Raw genomic sequence first — 22,709 nt, 5'->3', positions numbered from 1 at the left:
AGCAGAAGGTATATCAATAGAAGGCAATTTCGGGGCCCTATTGAATTATCCAGGACATAAATGACTATTAAAAATTTTTTGTACCTACTTATTTTTCGATTCCACTTTTATTTAGTTATATGTAGTTTTTGTTTCTTTATGCGGTTTACGTTACTCAAATCGATGATCAAACGTTTGGATGATATCCTCTAAAATGTCTCGATCAATATTTGAACTACGACAATTTTATTTACACCGTATACATTTAACAGTCTCACATATGAAAATTAATCTAAATTAATTTCATGTGTTTTGGCCCATTTTCGTATCGTCGATGATACAAAATCGGCTTGCGGATGATTTCCTCGATCGAGCAGTTGTAGAACTTCCGACATTTGCTCGCTGAAAAAAGGGGAATCGGTGTATTTCAGTTGGTTTATACTTCTAAAGAACATAATTTACTGGCTAATAATAATGTCAGCTTATTGATTTTATTCTCTTTTACTACTTTATAAATCAATTTCAATGGTAATATTACTTTAAGGTATGATGAGAGAAGGGTACGGATTTCAGGTGGAGAATTCGTATACGGGATCGTAGATTATGGAGAGAAGGGTGATCCCGTCCATTTCTTCCTAATTGCAGTAAAAAACGGCCCGGACGATACAGCTTCGAGCGATCCGGCGCGCTATTTTCTACAACGAGTTCGATTGTAGCGCGCCAGCCTTGTGCACGCCTTCCTTACCGGTTTCTACGGCAATTAGGAATCACCCCCTCTCCATAATCTACTATCCCGTGTAAGAATACTCCACCTGAAATCCGTACCACCTCAGATTCGTGGGGTGATGCCTTTAAGGGGGCGGGTGTAGTTAAGACTTTACAGGGACACTTTGACATTTTCGAACGTTTAACTTTAACTAAACTTAAACAACTTAGAGAAAGTTGTTTAAGTTTAGTTAAAGTTAAACGAGGTTTGAGGTAAAAGACTTCAGATGAGTTACACCAAAGGAATTTCCCATGCTAGGATCTAGAATCTTTCCATTTAAATTTGAAATAAAAAGAACACTCACTTGGTTGCTCTGCCTTGTACAAGCATCTTGAAGAGACCACAGGTGGCGCCTCGTTTTCCTTGCCAATTTTCCGGTGATGGATCAATTTTCTCTAATCCATCGAACGCTTTTGCGGCATAGTAGAATTCGCCAACCTATAATCTCCACAGGTTTTCCAAATACATCAGAGATCTTGCTGTTCATTTGCTAAAAAATTCTTTTGAACTTCTTTTCTATTAGAAAATAACTCTTTGAACTTGTCCAATGGCTTTTACATAAGCAAAACAACTATTTTAGTGGGAAATTTCCGGAAAAAAAGAAGGATATTGCTCTACATTCCCTTTCAGGATGCGCGGTGCACTGAAGTACAGCTCACATCGCGCGCATCGAACGCGCTCAACCGGGTTCTCGGTTGAATACGTTCTGCGCCGACTGTATAAAAACCATATTCATACTGTATAACAATCCATTGCAATGATGCGTAGTATATTGAAGGATTCCTTCGGATCCGTGGATCTACTGTAGATATCCCATGCGAGTTGAGGCTTGTGATTCATTATAACTGAAAACTTCAACACTTTGATACATCATTATGGTAGATCAATCGATTGAATGCGCAGTGTCCCTATTGACTCATTAACTAGAACTCTATAACTTACAAGTTTTAGTAAGCATAAATTTAAACGCTGGTTTGTCTCGATCAGGCCCTGTGACTGCAAGAAAATGCTCCTCAGCCTCTTTCCACATCCCGCATTGCATTTCTGTTTGGGCAGTGTTGAACGAAAAGACGTCGTCGCTATTGTGGTAGGCCTAAATTGGTTTGATTTTCCGCTGCAAAGAAGAAGAAGAAGAAGAATCTTAAAGGCAGAAATCATCGTTCAGAAAACAGATGATCTCGGTTTCTCAGTGATCGTCTTATCGTCCTGAAAAACGGCCTGGAAAATTCTTTAGATCCTACGAGGTACGGTAGAACACCCTACTTTTGTTATTTCAGCATTCGTTATTATTAGGTTATTTCAGCAGCCCATTCATTGGCTTTTTTTGAACAGCTTGCTGAGGAGACCTCATTGATTTTCGACTGCTCGCTCGTTGATGCGGCCCGCGCGCAAGGGAGAGCGTTTTCACGTATCTTATAGGAGCCAATGCTGTTTCTCACGTTTGCTTTCTTTTCAGGACAATTAGGGAAATTTGAGCGAGGGAATTCTAATACTCGTAATCTACACTCCAAACTCTATATTTGTCTACAGAGACCCCTACATCGTCAATTTCGTTACGCTGTCTTCAAAGCATGGAAGCACTAAAATGACGCGGAACATTAAACTACTTAGGCTAAACATTTTGCAAAGTAATAATGAAGCAATTCGTTCCTCATTAAGAACAATGTGAGTCTTGGACAGAAAGTCTACTAAGCAGGCTGCAAAGAAGTGCGGAAAATTGTGTGCCTTTGGTGAATACGTGAATACGCATAAAGCAGAACGAAAATCGAAAAAAACGAAGTTCAAGGAACATACTGTACGTACCTGAATTGAGTTTAAATAGACTAACGCATCTTCATATTGTCCGCTTAGGAAAAGTGAGCATGCCATGCTTTGACGTCCAGGAATGGTATCTGTGGAAATGTTTTACATTTTAGTTACACCCAAACAGACTTAAGAGATAGAGATGAAGAGCTTAAACGATTTTTGGACGACTTCTTGGAAATCGATAATTTTTGTAGGAACCGATATCGATGGAGTTGACAGTTGTTGTACGAAAAAAAAACTCACCTGTGTCGTAAGGAGACTCTCCAACCATCTTAAAGAACTGTTCCGCTGTCTTTAGATGATCTTTCTAGAGTGATTACGGTAAATTGAGTTAGTGTTAGTGGGATTATTGTTTATAAGTGCTCAATACTCACCGATTCCTTTAGTTGTCCCCAATAAGCAAAAGCTACCGCTTTCACAAGGAACTCAACGGTGGATTGAGGCTCCAAGTCGTTGCACAACGTCATCGCACTCTCAATATCATCTGTAAAGTACTTTTTTAGAAATGGTGCTTCTTCTTGGATCACTGGTTTTTACTTTTTTAAAATGATTTTATTTGCTAATATTTTCTTATTTTAAATTGGGAGCTCATTCCCTGACCCATTCTCCAGCGTACCTCCCAATTAGTGTGGTAGTTAGCTGGAAATTACCCTCATTAATCCATTCGTTGCCGTAGAAGAACTGGATTTGATGATGGATCTTCCTTATCACTATCAAAAAAAAAGCGATGCATTTGACGAATCTTAGCTATTGTATACTTTATTCCGCTAACTAAGGACAGTTTGGTGATACTGTACTTCCAAGGGTTCACTAATGCCTCTAAAGCTGAGAAAATCATTTTAGTATTATGGACCAGGGATTTTGCCAATTTTTATCCGCTAAGGAAAAGATCATAACTGTATATTTCACCAGGAATGTTCTACTTCGACTAATCTTTAGCAACTTCTGCTTTTAGAAATCATTTACTTCTGCTTAAAAGTGATCATCTAGACTTCTGGAAGTATAACTGAACATTTCAACGTTATATATGGAGCATTCTGCACTGACTTCTTTTGAGGTGATAGAGAATCAGGTTCACTCTTGCCTCTGGAAGCGTATCCATCAATCCAGGGAAAACCTGCATTGCTCCATCGCCGTCTTTGAATACAACCTGAAAGATCGTCCACATACAACTACAGTCCAGTTTAAAGGAATATATCACGAAGTTGACGTATCACGGAAACTCCAGGAAAACCGTGGAGTTCGAGTTCTAAGTTGCGGAAACGCAAGTTACTCTGAGTTACTGAATATTATTCTCAACTTATTCTCAATCACACAATTTTGGCTGCCCAACTCCCCCTCCCCAATTGTTGTAGAAAAAGCGTGGCTCTGCCCAACTCCCCCTCCCCAATTGTCGTAGAAAAACGCTGTGGGAATTTACAGTAGGGTCAAAACGACGTGAACCTCGGAGTCCCCTCAGCAGCATATTCATTTGTCTCACTTGAACAGGCTGATGAGGAGGCATCATTGATCCACGATGGCTCGCTTGTGAACGCGACGCGTGCAACTGACTTCGTAGGAAAGAACGTCGCCTTCCATGTAGCGTTTTTTTTTTACACCGATTAGGTTCAGTTGAGCAGAGCCACACTGGTTTTTCCAATCTAGAACCGAAACTCCAAGGCTTCTCTCTGCTTTCTGTATTCGTACTGGGTCCCAGGTCAATTTCGTGATATATACGCTTCTTTTAAGGACCGCATACCAAGAAATTGAGGGTTTTGGGATCTCTCCACGGATAGATAGGATTTGGAGTGTAGCTCATGAGTAGGAGTGCGATCACGGTCAATTCCTCCTGATTATCCAGAAGAACGGCGTTCTCGCGCTGGATCCCCGGCAGAAACGGTGTCAGCGCCGCATTGATTTGTCTGCTAACTGGCAGAGGCGGCATGCGTGCTTCCAGACATGGCACGTTATTAAGTGCATCGTAGGGGAGCAGGTGCGGAAACGTAATTTTTGAGGATAATTAGGGTGAATTGATAAACTACATATACTCGTGAACTGCACCCCAACCCTATCTATTCGTGGAGAGATCTCAACGTCCTCAATCCCGTAATGCCTGCCTTCAGGAAGAAACCCTCAGAAAACGCCAAGAAGAACTGTCATGGTCTTAAATCTACCCCAACTTACGGTATTGTGGCGAAGAAGATCTGCAGCAGCCGGATACAAAGTTGCTTTCTGGAGTGCCTCCACTTCTGGCTATAAATAAATATTCCTGGAAGTTTTCGTCAAATAAGAGATGAAAAACAAGGAACGTCTCACTAATGCTGCTTTGCCGTTGTATGTTTTAAAAGTTATACATGCTTTTAAATTCAGTGCAGCTGGACTGTCCGGGAATGAGCGGAGATACACGGCGAGCACTTCCTAAGAGCAGTTGATCCTAGGTATCCATGTGTCAAAATCCTCGAAAATAAACAAACCTGTGCTACATCAAAGTAGTCCATCTTATAATAACACATAGCCATGTAGACGTTCAAGGCGATCATATTTCTGGAATTTTAGTGATTTTATCTTTTCCTTTTTTCTTTTGGATACCATAACAATCTTTTCTTATCGAAAATTTTGTTCAAGAATGCGAATGAGGATTTTTCATTTCCTTTCTCGGGTTTTTTTTTCGTGTTTTTTCTATGTTGTTCAGATTCTAAAAGTCACTCGAACAGCACTGAAACAAAAAAAAAAAGTGAAAATAGTGTGCAGATATCGGAACAAAAATATTTCTGAGATTATGTACACTATTTTTGTAGGCTAGACAATATTGTATGCCCTAGAATGAGTAAAACTATCCGAATCACGCCCACTTTTAATGATCCGTTCCTTGATCTCACTTACGCGTGTTCCTGAAGTATCGATTTGTACACTTCGATAGCTTCCGAGTAGTGCATACGCATATAATGAATTGAAGCCAACGACAATTGATCCTCCATAGTATTCTGGAAATCGTGGAAATATTATTTCCATAAAACCATGCTGAGGAATATTTCCCAAACTTCTAAATATCGTCCGATGGTATTTTATAGTGAATTATAATGTTAGAATTTATTTTCTAGATCATTCTACTGTTTATTGGTTTGATGCCTAAGCCGACGAAAATATTAACATCCTAAGGGAAATCATTATGTATTGAACCTACAAAAACAATCTGATCTTATTATTGGCCACCTTCGCAAAGTTGATTCCTGAATCTTCGCAAAAATTCCAGAGAAAAATCCGAGAATTAAGAGAATTAATAAATAAGGTTGTGAGATCTGGGAAAATAAAAATATTAGCGAATAAAATAATTGAAAGGTTCCTTAATTTCTTTCGGATTGCTTTATCGTTATTTTTTCTTGAATTACTCTCTATACTGGATTGTTTCCCATTCACATATCGTACGTAAGGGGTTTATTATCGATTTGAGAGTTTCTTTGTATACGCAAGTGCTGACGAACAGATCGTGGATTGGTCCTGGAGAGATCATGAGACGCAGTTAGCGCGAAATTTTGATAGCTAACATAAATCCTATTAGCTAAGGTTTCCAGTGAAACTGTGTTCCAGAGGGTAGGTCACATCAAATCCAAGGGAACCACATATGTACTTACTCCAAGAAGTTGGTGATGCGCCATTAATCGTCTCTCCTCTCCAAGTTTATGAGCCACATGGAAAAGCAATCGATTCTGTAGTGGAGATCGCTCTGCTGAAAGAGAAAAACATTTTGAAATACAAAAATAAATATAGAATTGGGAAGAAGACCTTGAAAAAGTTGAAGATCGAGTATCAGGAACAGAAAAAGAGAAAGCTCGAAACGACTTACCTTTCTCAGCTATATTTTTTGCTTCCTCATACATCCCCAGGTAGAAATAACATATTCCTAGGAACACTGGAAGGTCTGGATTTTCATTCCCACTGTTTTTCATGCCCTCATATACCTAAAGGAACATTTTTGGATGAAGTAGAACTGGATGGGGAAACGTCAGCAGAGAAGCAAACGCCTCAAGTCAGGGACGGGAGAGAATGTTAATGGATTTTTTAAAAATGGGATTCAATGTTGATGGGTATTAGCGTTTACAAAGAATTGAATGTTTGATGTCAAAAAAAAATCTTTTTGATGGTTCACATAGACTTTTTTCTTCAGAAACTCGTACCAGACCCAGAAAATAAGGTGATTGCAGTGATCTGGCTACGATTTTAAAGGCATCACCCCACGAATCTGGAGTGGTGGGGGTTTCAGGTTGGTTATACAGCTTCGTAGATTATGGGGAGGAGGGTGATTCGTCCATTTATTCCTAATTGCCGTTAAAAAAATGGCCCGGAAGATGCGGATTCGAGTGTTCCGGGGCGCTATTTTCTACAACGAGTTCGGTTGGAGCGCGCCAGCCTTGTGCCTGCGCCGCATCTTCCAGGCCGTTTTTTTACGGCAATTAGAAAGAAATAGACGGGATTACCCTCCTCACCATAATCTACGATCCCGTATAGGCATAACGCACGTGAAACCCGCACCACCACAGATTCGTGGAGTGATGCCTTCAAAAATCCAAGGAAGGATGAGACACATACATATTTCAGGATAGTTTGCTCAGGAGCTTAAAAATGTGGGCCATTTACACAGCCATTCTTTTAAACAAATAATGGAAAAAATAGAAAGGTCAGAGTAGGATTGGAGGTTCATTAAGACAGAAAAAAGAAAAAATTGCAGAGGGAAAGAAACAGTTATTCTCGGATCAAGACGACATGACGCTCTGTGCATCTTTGCTAGCACCATTCTACGCTGCAGTTCACGATGGTCTCACCTTTGCTAGCACCATTCTACGCTGCAGTTCACGATGGTCTCACCTTGATTCCAACCGCTTTCTCCACTGCGCCGCCTCGAGCGAAGCCGCTTACGTAACTGCACCGCGTTTCATATCGTTTTGACCCGGGTAGAGGTAGTAAATTATTGATTCATTAATTTTAATGTTCCAGAAAGTGAAATAAGATCAGATCAACGATAATAATCGGATAGGGAAATAAGAGTCTGAATAAGAAGTTAAGGAACGAACAAAGAAATAAAACCTCAAGCATAGCGCTATACTTTGGAATCTACCATAGTTCAATGCCGCTGTTTTTCATTTCCATAAATTTGTAGAATAAAATCATATATCTCTACGTATCTCACTCATATCTTACTCTGAATCCCACTTAGGTTTGTCCGAGCTCATATCTTACATCTAAAGCCTTCTTATAGTCTCCTGATCTGAAATAGCAATGTCCAAGCCATAGTTCTGTGGTTTCATTTTTCTCGCCATTTTTTTGTTTGAACTGAAATAATTTCAATTAATTTTCTGACTCTGAAAAAAATAGCTTCTCTTATAAGTCCAACGTTACCTCCAATAGCGATATAGCAGCTGCATAGTCTCTTTTCAAGAGGAATTCATTGAGGTCCGGGATCTGTTGGGCTATTTTTGGACGAGTAGCCGCTGGTTGCTTCTTTTTGGCCGGTCGAAGACGAGATAAGAGCTGTAACATTCATGTGAAATTCATGTGATTGCGGCGCTCATAGACCTGGTATCCACATTAAAACCAGCATCCTACAGAAATTGAAGATGTTGTGATCCTTGCACAAAAACATAGGGTTAGGTGTGTAGATCACGAGTATGGGCGTGATAATGCTCCTATTTTCTCCTTATTATCCTGAAAAGAAGCTTAGGAAACTGCATCGGGAAATTTCTCAAGTTTTGCTTTGGAGGGCAGCCCCGTTGATTATCCGCTCGCTTGCGGGCGCTGCGCGTACTACTACGCCCACAGATATGACGTGTCAATAGGTGCCTCGTAGGAATGTTTGGTCACGAAGCCGGTTTCTCACGTCGTTTTTTAGAGAAATCAGAAGGATTCGAGCATAATCACGCATATCATATATCTGACTCTTTATCAGGAGGGATTTCCTGGAGATCGTTCAAGGTTGAGAGTTACTCGTAGTTGGGAATTATGAACCCGAAGCTCTGCTATAAATTGAGATACAATAAATATTCTAATAAAATGTAAAATATTGAGTTGTAGACTGGTCACGACGACTTCACTTACGACTTTGATCTGACTTAAAGGAATCACCCCACGAATCTTGGGGCGGTGTGGATTTCAGGTGGAGACTTCTTATACGGGGTCGTAGATGGAGAGGAGGGTGATTCCGTCCATTTCTTCCTAAATGCCGTAAAAAAACGGCCCGTAAGATGCGGCGTGTGCACAAGGCTGGCGCGCTCCAATCGAACTCGTTGTAGCAAATAGCGCTCCGGAACGCTCGAAGCCGTACCTTCCTGTCCGTTTTCTACGGCAATTAGGAAGGAATGGACGGAATCACCCTTTTCTCAATAATCTACGATCCCGTATGCGAATCCAGAAATCCGTACCACTTCAAATTCGTGGGGTGATGCCTTTGAGGGGCGCAAATGTGTAAGCGATTGCGGCCGAAGTGGCGTTAAAGGTCCTAGTCCTATCCCCGCTCTTTGGCTGGAGCTACCGAGGGTCCTACCGCGAACGCAGCCGCTTCTACGTTAAAATCACAGGTCATATCGTTTTAGTCCAACTGTACAACACCAATCTTCCAGGTCATCCTCGATCTCTCACGTGAGTAAGCGAAAAGGGCGAGTGGAATATATCATTTCTCGATATTTTCCATGCACTTGTGAAGCGATGTAAAGAGGTTGTAAAAAGTACATGAAAAATACGCTAATAATAATGAATAGGTCAGTATTGCTTTTTTTCATCTTTTTGAAGAGTTTATATAAGTGAGTAGATTAAGAAAAAAGACGTCTTTTCAGTCTTACACTTAAAATCCTTGAAATTTGTTTTGACGAAAGAAATTAATCCATCGACTTTCATTTTTCCGATGAAAGACACGTCGATTTTCATTTCGAGGAGAAAACAGACCACACCTCCCGGAAAAGTAGTTTTAGTAATTCGTGAACATATTTCCTTTTCAAAACAAATATCCATGTTCGGCGTTTCTTTGAAATTTGTTTTTTGTGGTATTTCACCTCTAATACAAAGATCAGAAATTTTTACAAGCAAATCCGTCGAATATCTCGGCGTAATACGCTTATAATCTGTAGTGGATATGGAGTTCAGCACAGATTATCTGACCGGAAAGAGGAATTAAAGGATTTCGACTAAGCTATGACCATGTAGAGGTTTCTCCGTATCTGTTGTAAGTTGTCAACGTAGAAAAACAAAAACTCACCATGTTTAGAGTTGACGAGTTATTTCAAATGTATGCGAGGCCCATATAATTTACCGGGTGCCATGACGACGCATGTAAGCGCGTTCGCAACGCATGGCCAGTTCTGCAGGTATCCGCAATCTAATCGATATGAATAGGAAGTACTAACTTTTCAGCATGTTTTTTTTTCTTTTCTCTGAGGACACATTCCCTTCTATTTCGTCTTTACTTTGAATATATGAATATTCTTTGACCCAGGAATTATATGGGAATTTTTCGGGCGATTTCTCGAAAATTCGTGAGCTCTATGCTTTTGCATAGATTTATTCTGCAATTTTTCTCATCAATAATTACAGAAAGTCAACTCCAATTATTTAATTGTTTTTTAAAATTTTCTAGAAGGCTACGACTTTACATACATATTTTCGCCAACACTAACTAGCCTTGGCCTCCTTTTCTCACTCTGATTTGAAAACTACTTCGTCCTTCACTCTGATGACACTGTATTTGTTCTCAGATTATTCCAGAAGCTTCGATTTTCTACAATACGAAAACATGGCTGGCGAAAAACTTTGATTTTCTACAATACTCAACACTTCTTACTTTTTCTTGTTGTCTTTTTTCTATTTTCTTACACATTTCTGTTACGAAACCTTGTTCTTATTCTTTTGAAGGTTATCCGTAATTTTCTCTGCGATCAATGCGTTTGATTCAATTTAACAGCTCTGAAAAGCTTTTTTTTCGATTAAACTTACTCGGCTGATTGCTTCGTGAACTTTAAGTTTGAGAGAAGAAGAGATGTCATGTGAGTTAGACTAATTTTGTCGTAAGAACAATTTACTAGGTTTTTTTTCAGCGATGAAAACTACTAGAAAAAGATAGAAAAGAAGTAGAAAAAAAAGAAAAAAAAGAAAAGAAAAGAAATAAGCTTATTCTCATACCAGCAAAGAAAAAAAACTTACTCTGCTTCCTTTGTCTTGTTTAAAACCTTCTTTCCTCAATTGGATTGTAGGTTTTTGTTGACTATGCTGCTCTGTACCTATGCTCTTCTATACCTATTTTACATCCTTAATGTCCACAATATCCTTGAAGCACAACACCAACATTTTCTGTCATTTTAATTTAGCACAGACGACGTTAGGCTCAGAAGATGACGTTGATTTTTTAGTCAGTTCGGGCCTTTAGGAATAAACACGCCTAATTTTGAAGTGCGTCTATTTTAAGTCTCAAAATGTGAGCCAACTGATGGAAATTAGTTCTCACTTTGTATTTGGATTCATTTAAAAAAATCAAGAGATAAAATCTGGGTGTGTATCGTTAGTACCCCATACCCCATCTTCGACAATTTATCCTTCGGAGAAATGACTGGGAACGATGGTCGGTAATTTTGCTGCGCAGTATGTAGTTAGCAGCATCAACAGACAATTGCGCTGTTCTTACCTTATGCTTCACCTATCTCAGCCATCTAACCCGCTCATCCGGTATTAATAATGAAACTAATGCATGCATTCGTGATTTTATTCTTCAAATTTATGAAGATGATGAAAAGCGACGTTGAAGCAAGTAGTACTGAACTATACCGCTACGATTAAAGTTTGAAATACTTGAATATTTTCTTGTTCACTCCTTAACTTCTTATTCAGATTCTTATTTTTCTATCTGAATACTTGTCTCACTTTTTGAAAAATTAAAATTGAAGAATTGATAGGTTACTACCTATAGTCGGGTCAGAACGAAATGAAGCTTCGTGCAGTTACGTAAGCGGCAGACGCTCGAAGCGGTGCGGTTGAGGGAGCTGTTGGAATCAAGGTGGGACCATCGCGAACTGCAGCGAAGAATGGTGCTAACAAAGGTCCCCATTCGAACATAACTGCCACGCTCCACCGCACTACTTTGAGCGCAGCCGCTTACGCAACCGCATCTGGATTCATCTCGTTCTGACTCCACTGTAATCTGTTTTGATTGACTTTCTGCTAATAATCGTCAAATAAGGAGCAAACAAGTTGAAAAGAAAGGAAAGTATTCTTCGTAAGAATAACCTGGGGCACGGTTCCGATGTATATTCTATGCTATACTGACTTTACGGCCGTTTTTGGAGGTACCGCCTTACTGAGTATGAAGATAAATCGAGCGATTCCTCTGTAATTCTTAGTCAAATAGCCCAAATAGAAGATAGATAAAGACAAACACAAAGAATAAGACATTATGAGAATTGAAGATTAAATATTGATTACTTATAGTAGGGTCAAAACGACATGAAGCCCTGTGCAGTTACGTAGGCGGCTCTGCTCGAAGCGGCGCGGTTGAAGGAGCTGTTGGAATCAAGGTGGGACCATCGCGAACTGCAGCGAAGAATGGTGCTAACAAAGGTCTCCAGTCGAACATAACTGCCACGCTCCACTGCACTACTTCGAACGCAGTCGGATACGCAACTACACCAAGTTCCATTTCATTTTGACACGACTATACAGAAGTCAATAATCTTTCTCTGATTTATTTTCTAGAACTAATGAGTATTCCTGTGTCTATCATTCCTTTTTCATGGATTACACTTTTCCGCACTTGTTACTTTATGTTTCTTCTTCTTTTTCTTATTTTCTCAGAAACAAATCTCATCTGTTATTGAATTAGAAAAACGACTTCATTTGGATAGGTGTAGTTTAGTGATCAGAGCGGGTCCATGATATCCCTGCCCACCTACCGACAACCTATTCTGCAGGCACAAATTCGGCTGCACCTAATCGGCTGTGGGTTCGTAACGACTGTCCCCATCCCATAAAATCCAACAATACAAAGCCTTATCTTTTACAGTAATCTGATGTCACAAACCTTAACTCTATTGACTCGAACTCTTGTCTATCCGCTGGGACTCTAGTGCAGGAACTGTATGTGTCCTGAGGATTTTATTACTCTACTCTACGTAGCTATACATTTAGTTTCCCTTCTTTCTAAGTCTAAGTTATTTCTTTCTTCTTTCTAAGTTTAAGCGTATTCTAATCCGTCCCTGTTTCATGCGTGTCTGCATTTGCGGTCAATGCCATATTTCCGTCGCTGTCGTTATCGAATTTTGGCGGGTGCATTGTTGTTGTCATTGTGAATGGGTGAAGGGGTTAATTCCAGGTCACTTAGTTTTTTTTTTAAATAAGTGGCTGCGAATCTGATATGTTATGTTTTTATCACCAGAAAGAGGCGCAGTACTCTTTTCGGATGTTGGGTTTCTTGCGCTTCTTCGTTTTCTTTCGTTTTTCTTCTTTTCCTAAGTCTGCAAACCAAACATTTTGTCTTGAAGTTTACCGGTTTTTTTTTCTTCGATGAGGATCTTGTTGTAGTGTTGTGTAGCCCTCCTGTTACTCTTTGAAACTACTGATTCTTGGTTTTGTATATCTAACAATTATAAGTAGTTCCTAGACATCATGTTGCTTTGTTACACATGCAGTACGGCATTTTTCATCTCCAGGTCTTAGAGCTGTGTTTTTCTTTCCACTCTCCGTACGCTCTTTCTTGCGACTCTATTGTGTTTCCCCTAACTATCCTTTGCCTGGAGTCTAGCTTTTTATCTGCTTCTAGTAGAGGTGGAATATCAGTATGGTTTAAAAAAAACGTAGAATTTGCTCTTATTGCTTGGTTTCGATCCAGAAACAGGGAGCTTTGAAAACGCTAGCCAGGATTCGTAGTCTACGTGTTGAGAGTTTTACGCCCATCCGGATCAAAAAACTTACGGAGAGGGATTTTCCTACATTTGCTGCTTCCTGCTTCCTTTGGGATAGGAATGACACCAGCATCAAAAATTCTTCGCTGTTGTTAGATCTCTTAGCTGTTTTTTTAAAATTAGAAACAAAAAAAAGGTATTTTGCAATATGACCATTAATTTGCACTATCTGCTTTAGTATGCCTAGGTTTAATAGTCTTGAACTTATCCGTGACCTTTTTAATTTTTACTTATTACTTAACTCTTATTATTATTCTTATTCTTTTTACGATCTCCATTCCAAATATTTTGTTACACATTCTTACGATTTTAATATGGACATTCTTATGGTTTAGAAATGCTATCGGCGCTATTTCGTGGGCATTGTCGGAGCATTCAACTTCCGTATCGAGCACTCTCGAGAGTTCATTCTGGGGTTGTGGTTTGGAGGCCTGGGATCGATTCCAGTTGCATCGACTTTCCGACGCTTTGCAAAGACCTCGTATTTGTGGATAAGTTCGGTACGTCATCTTTTCTTTCTACTGTTTTACTTAGAAGCTTTATATTGAGTCATAGAAAACTTTGGAAATCTCTGCAAAGATAGGCGCTTTTTGCTTTAGTTCTTATCTAATAGAAAATTCTTATCTCTGAAAATGTATCGTATCTTGGTGGGATTAATGGTAAACAGTGATCTGAATTAGATGCGTTCTGATTCTAATATTGATTGCAGCAATACGGTGGATTCGATCCCGTGGAAATGATAGAGACAATGGACACCATTCCAGCGGAAATGACTCTCATTCTACTGAACAGAAAGAGGAGTCATCGAATTCCGGCGACCAAAATCCGGAAAAACCCAAGGTGGACCCTGCTTTACGTAAGATTTTATTCCGATAGTGAAGTGTCTATTAGGAGAAGCAAGTGCTTCATTGTAGGTTTTGTAGACCGTCATGTATATGCTCATTACAGGTCTTAACTTTTTACAAACGGGGTTGAAAATCCAAACTCTATACATTTTCAAGTAACCTTTAAATCTTGACTTCCTTGAGAAATATCTTGAGGATTAGTCGTGTTTTGCCACAATTCATGCTCCAGATGGACTTCATAGATGCGAAAGTCGGAGCCGGTGCCTTGACCCCCTTCACTTTTGAACGGTTGGCGAAATTACCTCATTCACTTTTGGGCGGATGGCGAAAGCACCTCCTTCACTTTAGCTGCACCCCATGGGCTAAACCCCCTTCACCTGAGGAGGGTCCGGCTTTTCCCTGTCGCACCTATGATGGAATTTGCTAATTCGGCTACCATTGGATAGTTCCGAATTCACAAAGTTTCAAGCCTATTATTTTGATGTCGGGTTATTAAAGGAAAAAGAGGATTAGGCACTGAGGAGTTGATGAAGGTGACTTTAAAGGGCCCAGCATCTAGGATTATCGTCACGTGTATAGAATGCGTATTTTCCATGTCAGTCAAACCTATGGATTTTGACAGTTTTATTTCAATTAAGAATGCTATTTCTATCGTTGAAATATGTTTAATTGAACTGAGCGTACATTATTTGCTGGAGAACCTAACACCTAAAAAGAGGATTAGGCAGTAAGGAGTTGATGAAGGTCTCCAAATTTGATGGGGTGGTTAGAGTTTTGCCTCTCGCTTATTCTTGCAATTAATTTCCATGCGCGTTGTGAAGAAAGATGGGGCCACGAAAGTATCGCTTCCTTAAAATTATTATATGGGTTTTTCCTTCGCTCTGGCCCTTTTCTTTATTGTTAGCTGTACTCTTACCTAAGACTACAAGTCGTTGCTGTATGTTCCGGAATTGTTGGTGTAGCTCTCGCTCAAAGCAAAATTTCCTTCGCAAAGCACATTCATTTTTTTTCCAGTGCGCAAACTACGTATATACGTGCTAATTGTTGGTGGCCTATCATTCGTGATGTCGTTTCTAATTTTGTCGCAAATGGCAACAGGTCAAGGTCAGATGGAAGGACTTCAGCCAGAGTTTTTGTCGAGGTAAAACAGTGCAGTTTATTTCTTACAGAAGTTTGATTTTTTTAATGCTTTTCTTTTATAGGCAAGGCATCGATATGAAAACATTTGTGACAAGCTATCTAAGAGCTGGAGAGGTGAGGAATTTCCCACCTTCGTTTCACGCTCATGGCTGAAGCACAATATATAACTATTAATAAGGCGACAGCGATCGACTGAAGGCACAATATGCTTAGGTGAGACGGATCATCTTTTGTCCCGACTACTCCAGAGCGGTTGCTTTTCTGCATGAAGGGGCTGTGATAGACGGAAAGAAGGTAAGTATTATTCGGTTATTTGTATAGAAATGAAAAGTTGTAAATTTAGTCGTGGCACACTACCATTACCTTTTTTCGTTAAGGCATATGAGCCAGTTGTTGTTGTCGCATACTCGAAGGATGCACAACAGTTCTGGGCTGATATTCGTAAGGAAGAAGATGATATGGGTATTTCCTTGTCCGATGGAGTCCAAATCGATTTGTTCAGAGGCATGACGACGTTCAGGTTGTTGTTCTTTCCTTTCCCCCCACCGAGTAGCCGGTATAGTCCCTTAATTGGTGATCGCTGGACGTTTTACGATTAAGTATAAACATTTTGTGAGCTAATATGAGCCATTTCTAGGTCGGTTTCTGTTAGATTTAGGCCTTTGTATTACCTTGGAGGTTTTTTTTAACATGACATAACGTACTTTTCTGCAAAAGTACTTCGATTTCTTTGAAGAAGGATTCGCATTTGCACTCTCTTTAAACGAAAACTTGTGTTCATAGACAGTATAGTATAAATGCGAGGAGTGGCTCCAAAAGCCTAAACTTCACTAATGATTACTTGATAAGCGTAGGATTTGGTATCGTTTAGCGTAAATTGGATTTTAACAAAAATAGAATCGGGGATCCCTTTTAGAAATTTCAAATAAAACTACCTTCTTTAAGCATGTAACTGTAACCTGTTTTATCTTCTATGTATTTGATTGAAACGCTGTGAAGGTGTGTGTGTCGACTTGTGATTTTGTAAATTTTTGACTGTGCTCTCTAGTTTCATCTAACGTTGTCTCCTATTACTCAATACTGCAATAAGAAATTTTATTTTAGGATGATAGAGTTGGCGCTCGGCGTTTTAATTATTGCCTGGCTTCTTACTCAATACGGACGTCTCATGCGACAACGATTTCTTGCCAAAAAGCAGAAGAATAACGGTAGCAGTGGCGGTGATTCGAAATGAATTCAAAACTGATGGTTCATATGTGTGAATGAAACCTCATCCATTGTTTTTTCAAGGGATAGTTCTTTATTCGCACTTTGTTCGCACTATAGTACGTCATGATTGTTATTGATCGGATTGAGTAGTGCAGCATTACAATTCGCCGTTTCCATGCAGATCTTCCATAGAGCTTTCCTTCGTTCGTCGTTGATAGTTCAGGATCGATTTTAAGAAGTTCTGCTCGTTAACGTGTTGACTTCTAGGTGTTGCTCTAGCAGTGTGTGCCTTCTTTGGTCACGCTACAGTGCACTGCACTTAGCACTGTGCCGATTTTGTCAACATACTGCTATGTTAACTTGTAAAGTTTTGAAGTTCAAAAGAGATTAGAAATTTATTGATCGAAGCTTACCCGGACTTCCACTGCCCACCAATTCCTCCTTAGGTTCAGGTTAATTTGAAATGCTTGGCTAAATGTGGCTGCGTAGCAGTCATACTTGTCAAAACGACATCTTTCGGTCAATTTCAGAACTTTATGCCTCAATCGATCTAAAAGCTACACCTAGCCAATCATGTCGAATTATAGTATAGTATGGACTGGTCTGGAAAACTGGTGATGGACGCACGCTGTTCTGTTTTCCATACCGTTTTCATTTAAGATTAGTCGTAGATTAGAGATAATTTCTAGAATCTAGAGGATGTTAAGGTTTATGTATTGCTTGTTTGGAGACATAAGATGTAAGTGAGGAAGGCAAGACAAGTTCGAACCTCGGTTCAGCTCATTCATTGCCTTCTTTTAGGATGTTGTTAACTTCAATGCATGACCTTCTTCACATCGATGTAAGATTTCTACAGTCCTTTCGTTTTCTGTATATCAATTTTGGTTGTTGTAACCTCTTCTTCATGTTAGGATTTCTGTTTCAAATTCTTGATAAAAAAAAATCCATGTGTGCGCCTGTCAGAATTTGTTTCTTACTTGAGGTTGAGATTCCTCATGTTATCGTTATCATCAGTGTAACATCCACCATTCATATATTTGCCACTTTCATGCCCACTGTTGTTTGTAGTAGTTTGCTGGAGCGCACAGTCATTTTTAGCCTCAGGGAAAAGGATTCATTCTGGATAATTGGTCGCTGACAATATGACGGACGTAATGCGTGATATGATAGCTCAACTGATGGGAAGCCAAAAGGAAGGCGAAGAAGGTGATGAACTTATTCATCGGTATTTTAAATTTTGTCTTTCGATTTACATTTACTTGATAGCTGTAGAGACTCGCCTACCTTTTTTTGCAACTCTCTTCATTTCTTAAACCTAATAATCTCTATTATTTAAGGTCGGGATCTCCCTCCGTACCATCATCCCACTGTGTGTCGAGCGTACCTTATTGGCTGTTGTCCCTACGAACTAGTACCCGATAGCAGACTGCAAGGACTTGTGTCATGTAGAAAAACGCATGAACCAGCTCATAAAGCAGATTTTCTGAAAGCACAAAAGGAAAGAGATCACTTCTATGATGTGGACGTAAGTTTTTTTTTTAATTTTTTCTCTTTGCAATGATAAACCACATGCTTTTAAGGCTTTCGACATATTGGAGAACGCTATCCGCGTTGTTGACAATGAAATCTCACGTATCAAAGATAAATTGGACAGAGAAGCTCGGGAACAAACAGATTCTGCGGAGGCTGTGAAGGTCATCTCTATTTGATATATGCGTGCACTTTTTTTAGTACTTGGGATTCAATTCTGTACGGCTATCTTCAATTTTTTTGCTCTTAATCTCTTTTTTATATTCAGGCACAACGTATAAATGATCTAAGCGAACAGATCGGTAAAGCTGTAGCTGAAATGGAAGAGCTAGGCAATATGGGTAAGGTCGAGGAGTCAATGAAACTTTCCAAGACAGTTGAAGACCTGAGAGCTCGAAAGGCTGAGCTTGAGGTGAATGCATCTTTTTCTTCATTCGGCTAGAAGAACTATAAACTATAATAGAAAACTTTAGGGCCAGACTGATTTTCGTCTTGCCGGTCCGGGCTCGAATGCCGCTAGGCTTCGAGTTTGCGAGGACTGTGGGGCTCAGCTGAACATAATGGACCATGAGTCCCGAATCGCAGACCATTTTGGTGGCAAAATGCACCTCGGAATGGTTGAATGTCGTGAAAAGTATGCTGAAATGAAAGTGAGTTTTCTGTTAGATTTGTGTGCTTGCTCCACGTGTTATGATTTGTTTACTGCAATGAGCAAAATCTGGAGCTTTAGTGTATAATTCTCGCTTGTACAAATTAGAATAATATAATAATAGTAGCAGTAGTGCTTAGTAGTGCTTTGTTCTTTTTGCCGGATATTGACTTTGGGAAGAGAATCCAAACTGGACACAATTCTTTGATTTCTCTTTTTTGTTTAAAATTAGTCGCAAGTCCGTACTTTAACTAAGCTAACTGATTTAGCATGGAAATCGTGCTTTTACTAACTAACCTAAACATGGAGTGATGAGTCGTTAGTTGTCCTCCCAAGAAATTGGTTGAAGGTTTTTCAATAGCGCACGTTGGTTGTATTGTTCTTCTCTTTTGTAGATAGATTTCATTCCAAAAATGCAGGGTTTTTGCGTGAAGAAAAATGGGTGTGGTTCAATTTCATCTATTCGGTAAAAAAAAGTAAAAAAAAAATCTTACGTAAAGCAGGGTCCACCTTGGGTTTTTCCGGATTTTGGTCGCTGGAATTCGATGACTCTTTCTGTCCGGTTGAATGAGAGTCATTTCCAGTGGAATTTCATCTATTCAATTTCATCTATTGTAGTTCTGGTTCGTAGGAGCTCCAGATTTTGTACCTTTGGAGTAAGCAACCTCTTTTGCTAACTTTGTCTGTAACTTTATTATTACCCTTTAACCAACTTGTTTTCACTGTTGTTTCCTCGTCATACACAATTTGTTTGCAAAAATTCATTGTGGATGCAAATCAGTTTTTGGATGGATCGCTCATCGTGGCCTTTTTTAAGGTCGGTATTACGTCGCGCCTAAGTTCGCGTTGTTGCCGTTGCATTTGACAGAGTTGTCGTGGGTTTCTATTTGAACACTCTGTAATAGCGATCCTGTAGGTAGAATTGTGATAAGAACGCAAACGATTTTCTCGTCTTTTTCTGACTAAGTTCTCAGTCAGTCTGACCGCCCATGGATCGGGGCTGCTGTTGAATTTAGCGAGTGAGTGAGCACTCTATACCGTACGCTGGATTCTCTACGGGTGACGAAATCGCAAAGGTCACACGCTGACGTCCTGGATAAATCCGCATGTCATCTCGCTCGTACTACGCGATTCAGCCTTCCATGAGTCTCTATAATATTATATATACCAATATCATGATTTTTTATTTAGTCCATGTGGTAACGTGAAAATCTTTTCATAGTACATCATTTACAGGCAACTATAGAAGAACGTAGAAAAGAGCGGAGAGAAAGAGGACTTGATGCTGGACCAAGGTTTGCAGAGAGAAGGTAATATAAATAAATAATAATCTCATACATTTTCTCCTCTTATCCGTAGTTTATGTTATTGTACAGTCCTTTAACTTGCAGACGAACACCGCCACGTAGAGAACGCGAAGAACGAGATCGCCGGGACCGTTACACTGGAAGTAGTCGGAAGAGGAGGTAAGATCAGTTTTCTATTCAGCTCATGTTGCAAACAGGTGAAGTCGCAACATCCAACTCATATTGAGCCTTCCATGAATCTCTTTCGATGGTGATAGAGATATTACAGATAAGTAAAATGCAATCTATCGATCTTGCTTTTCTATCCTCGCTTCCTATGAGCTTTAATAGTTTACTTCGTTCTCTTACACATTTTTTTCTCCTAGTAACGTAACAGTTCGCATTCTTCTTCTTGCTCCTAGTAACGTAACAGTTCGCATTCTTCTTCTTGCTCCTAGCAACGTAACAGTTTGCATTAGAGGTCCTTTGTATGTTATATTAGTATCCTAGTGATTCAGTTAATGGTAAGAATGTAAAAAGAGAATCACTAGGATGTGAGAGAGCAGTTTGCTGACGAGGGATCAATAAAAAAAGATCATCATCATTCGATCATTAAATAACGTAGAGTAAAAAATAGGCTAGGTTAGACAATTTTTGTACTAAGATAAAACAGACAAGATGAGCTTCTACATTTCCTTTATTTTTTTCCTCGCCCTTTCACTATTTCACTGCCGGGTTGCACAATCATTTGCGCTCGTGTTAGGACATTTATAAGCTTCAGTCGGACTGCGGAGTGTTAAGCTAGGGTTCCACCACTCACTTCGAGCACAGTCGTCCTCATAATTGCACCACAAGTCAGGTCGTTTTGAGCGGACTATATGCATCAAATTAAAGATCTTGTATGCACCCTATGTACATCAAAGAGTTTCATATTAGTCAGGTCAAAACGATGAGATTTTCAAACGAGAGCAAGCGACTAGGACTATATCATTGCAACGCTATTCGTGGCTGGCTTCAAGCCCAGTGGCGAAATCGAGTGATGGTATCACTGCTGTACGCCTACTGCATGTTTGTAGAAAACAGAGTTAAACGCAGCACAGGGAGCGCGAATTTTTGGCCGGGCAGCATTAGACAATAATTTCTTGCACATCTGGAAGATGCCCATTTGGTAATAATCATATTAAGCATTGTTCTGGTGCTCCGTGACGACCAGCTTGAGTGTCTATTGTTTTTCACACTTGCTTCACATTTGTCCTTGTTGTGTTTATAAATGCATATATAAATCAAATTTTTCCAATGATTTTTAAAGCATATTTTATCATTTTCTTCTATCTTTGGCATATTATAAGCTGCTTTCAGTCGTTCGCGCTCAAACGACCGTGATCGCGACCGCGATCGCGATCGTCGCCGTGATCGGGAACGTGATGACCGTCGAGGTTCCGGAAGAGAGAGTTATCGTGATCGAGACAGGTAAGGTTATGGCAGAATCGACCTTTGGTTTACGAATAAGTCGGGAGAGTTATCGTTATGTCTTTATGTGGAGTCTCCAACGTTTACTAGGTTATCAATTCGTGAGATATTTCTGGATTTTCTGTCAAATTTCCGAGAAAGGTCCAGTTTTGAGATAGTTGTAATGTATTCCTGTTGCATATTATCTCTTTTGTCAATTACTTGCGTAGTTATCAAATGAGATTAGGCGCTGATAATGCTATCAGAGTTGTACATAAAATGGGCCACCCTTTCCACTCCCTACATGAGCAATTGCATAAAATCAACTCAGAAATGTGGCACAATTTGATACTGTTTATTTTTAGGCGGGATCGTCGCCATTGAAGGTTCCAAATTCTCAAGAAAATGTGTTTTATTCACTATTACTGTCGTATCACCTACCTTGTATTCCTAAATTCTTATGCAGTTGGCTGCTAAGAAATGATTTCATTTGTACGCTGTTAAAACTAACGAGAATGTGTTGTGGTTACTGTCAATCGGATGTTTTTTTGTCTAATATGTATATTCTTCATTTGCGAGTAGCACTCCTAATTTATTTATCCTTTGTTTTCAAAAGATGAATCCTTCCGTCAGAAACAGTAATAATTTCGGTCCTTTCACTGTTCTAGCCTACTTTGGCAATAAATTTTCTTCTTTCTCGTATTTCTATTTTTGATGTGTATGATTGCACTTTTTCAGCGGAGAGCCTACCTTAGTGCATTTTCAGGACCTGTCTACAGTTCTACTTTAAGATTCATTTTTAATAATTTTCTCTCGAATATCACTCATTCGCTTGTAGTTATCAAGTGTGTTGTGACGTTCCTAGATTGATTTTTGTTCTTCTCTGCTTCTTTTTACCCTCATTTCAATATTCGCATTATGTTCAAAATTATCCCCATGCAGTAAAATCAGGTTCTTAGACTCCCAGAGATTACAAAATACATAGCATATCAGTCGGAGTCTACTTTGGCTTTTTGGCTTCAGGAACGCATCTATAGAGTCCTATAATATCCCTTAAAGACATTAGTGTTTTTTTTTTGGACTCCAAAGAGTTCACTTTATCGATTCTTCGTCTTGACTGAAGGAGATGACACTGCCTAG

At 39.5% G+C, this 22,709-nt stretch overlaps 3 protein-coding genes across 3 annotated transcripts; 2 read left to right on the top strand and 1 right to left on the bottom strand.

Moving 5' to 3' along the window:
- Positions 1 to 266: 266 nt before the first annotated feature.
- Positions 267 to 8,065, bottom strand: RB195_016868 (uncharacterized protein; the record flags this gene model as incomplete). Its single annotated transcript, XM_064183603.1, has 16 exons — positions 267 to 381; positions 1,050 to 1,183; positions 1,484 to 1,590; positions 1,688 to 1,838; positions 2,549 to 2,637; positions 2,795 to 2,858; positions 2,926 to 3,035; positions 3,599 to 3,701; positions 4,715 to 4,783; positions 4,847 to 4,948; positions 5,005 to 5,074; positions 5,414 to 5,514; positions 6,163 to 6,257; positions 6,375 to 6,489; positions 7,766 to 7,858; positions 7,925 to 8,065. 16 exons carry the CDS (start codon positions 8,063 to 8,065, stop codon positions 267 to 269), a joined length of 1,659 nt encoding a protein of 552 aa, XP_064039484.1.
- A 5,733-nt stretch (positions 8,066 to 13,798) lies between these two features.
- RB195_016867 (uncharacterized protein) lies at positions 13,799 to 16,680 on the top strand (the record flags this gene model as incomplete). Its single annotated transcript, XM_064183602.1, has 7 exons — positions 13,799 to 13,961; positions 14,171 to 14,317; positions 15,321 to 15,447; positions 15,509 to 15,560; positions 15,660 to 15,740; positions 15,824 to 15,966; positions 16,551 to 16,680. The coding sequence occupies 7 exons, from the start codon at positions 13,799 to 13,801 to the stop codon at positions 16,678 to 16,680; spliced, it is 843 nt and encodes a 280-aa protein (XP_064039483.1).
- Positions 16,681 to 17,797: 1,117 nt separating this feature from the next.
- Positions 17,798 to 21,953, top strand: RB195_016866 (uncharacterized protein; the record flags this gene model as incomplete). Its single annotated transcript, XM_013449815.2, has 9 exons — positions 17,798 to 17,861; positions 17,993 to 18,180; positions 18,236 to 18,349; positions 18,454 to 18,597; positions 18,659 to 18,835; positions 20,071 to 20,144; positions 20,226 to 20,300; positions 21,480 to 21,590; positions 21,935 to 21,953. 9 exons carry the CDS (start codon positions 17,798 to 17,800, stop codon positions 21,951 to 21,953), a joined length of 966 nt encoding a protein of 321 aa, XP_013305269.1.
- Between the last annotated feature and the right edge of the window lie 756 nt (positions 21,954 to 22,709).

This window comes from Necator americanus, chromosome II (genome assembly GCF_031761385.1).
Source record: "Necator americanus strain Aroian chromosome II, whole genome shotgun sequence".
Classification (NCBI taxonomy): Eukaryota; Metazoa; Nematoda; class Chromadorea; order Rhabditida; family Ancylostomatidae; genus Necator; species Necator americanus.
The sequence above is the reverse complement of the archived record's forward strand: the minus strand, read 5'-3'. Positions and strand labels throughout refer to the sequence as shown.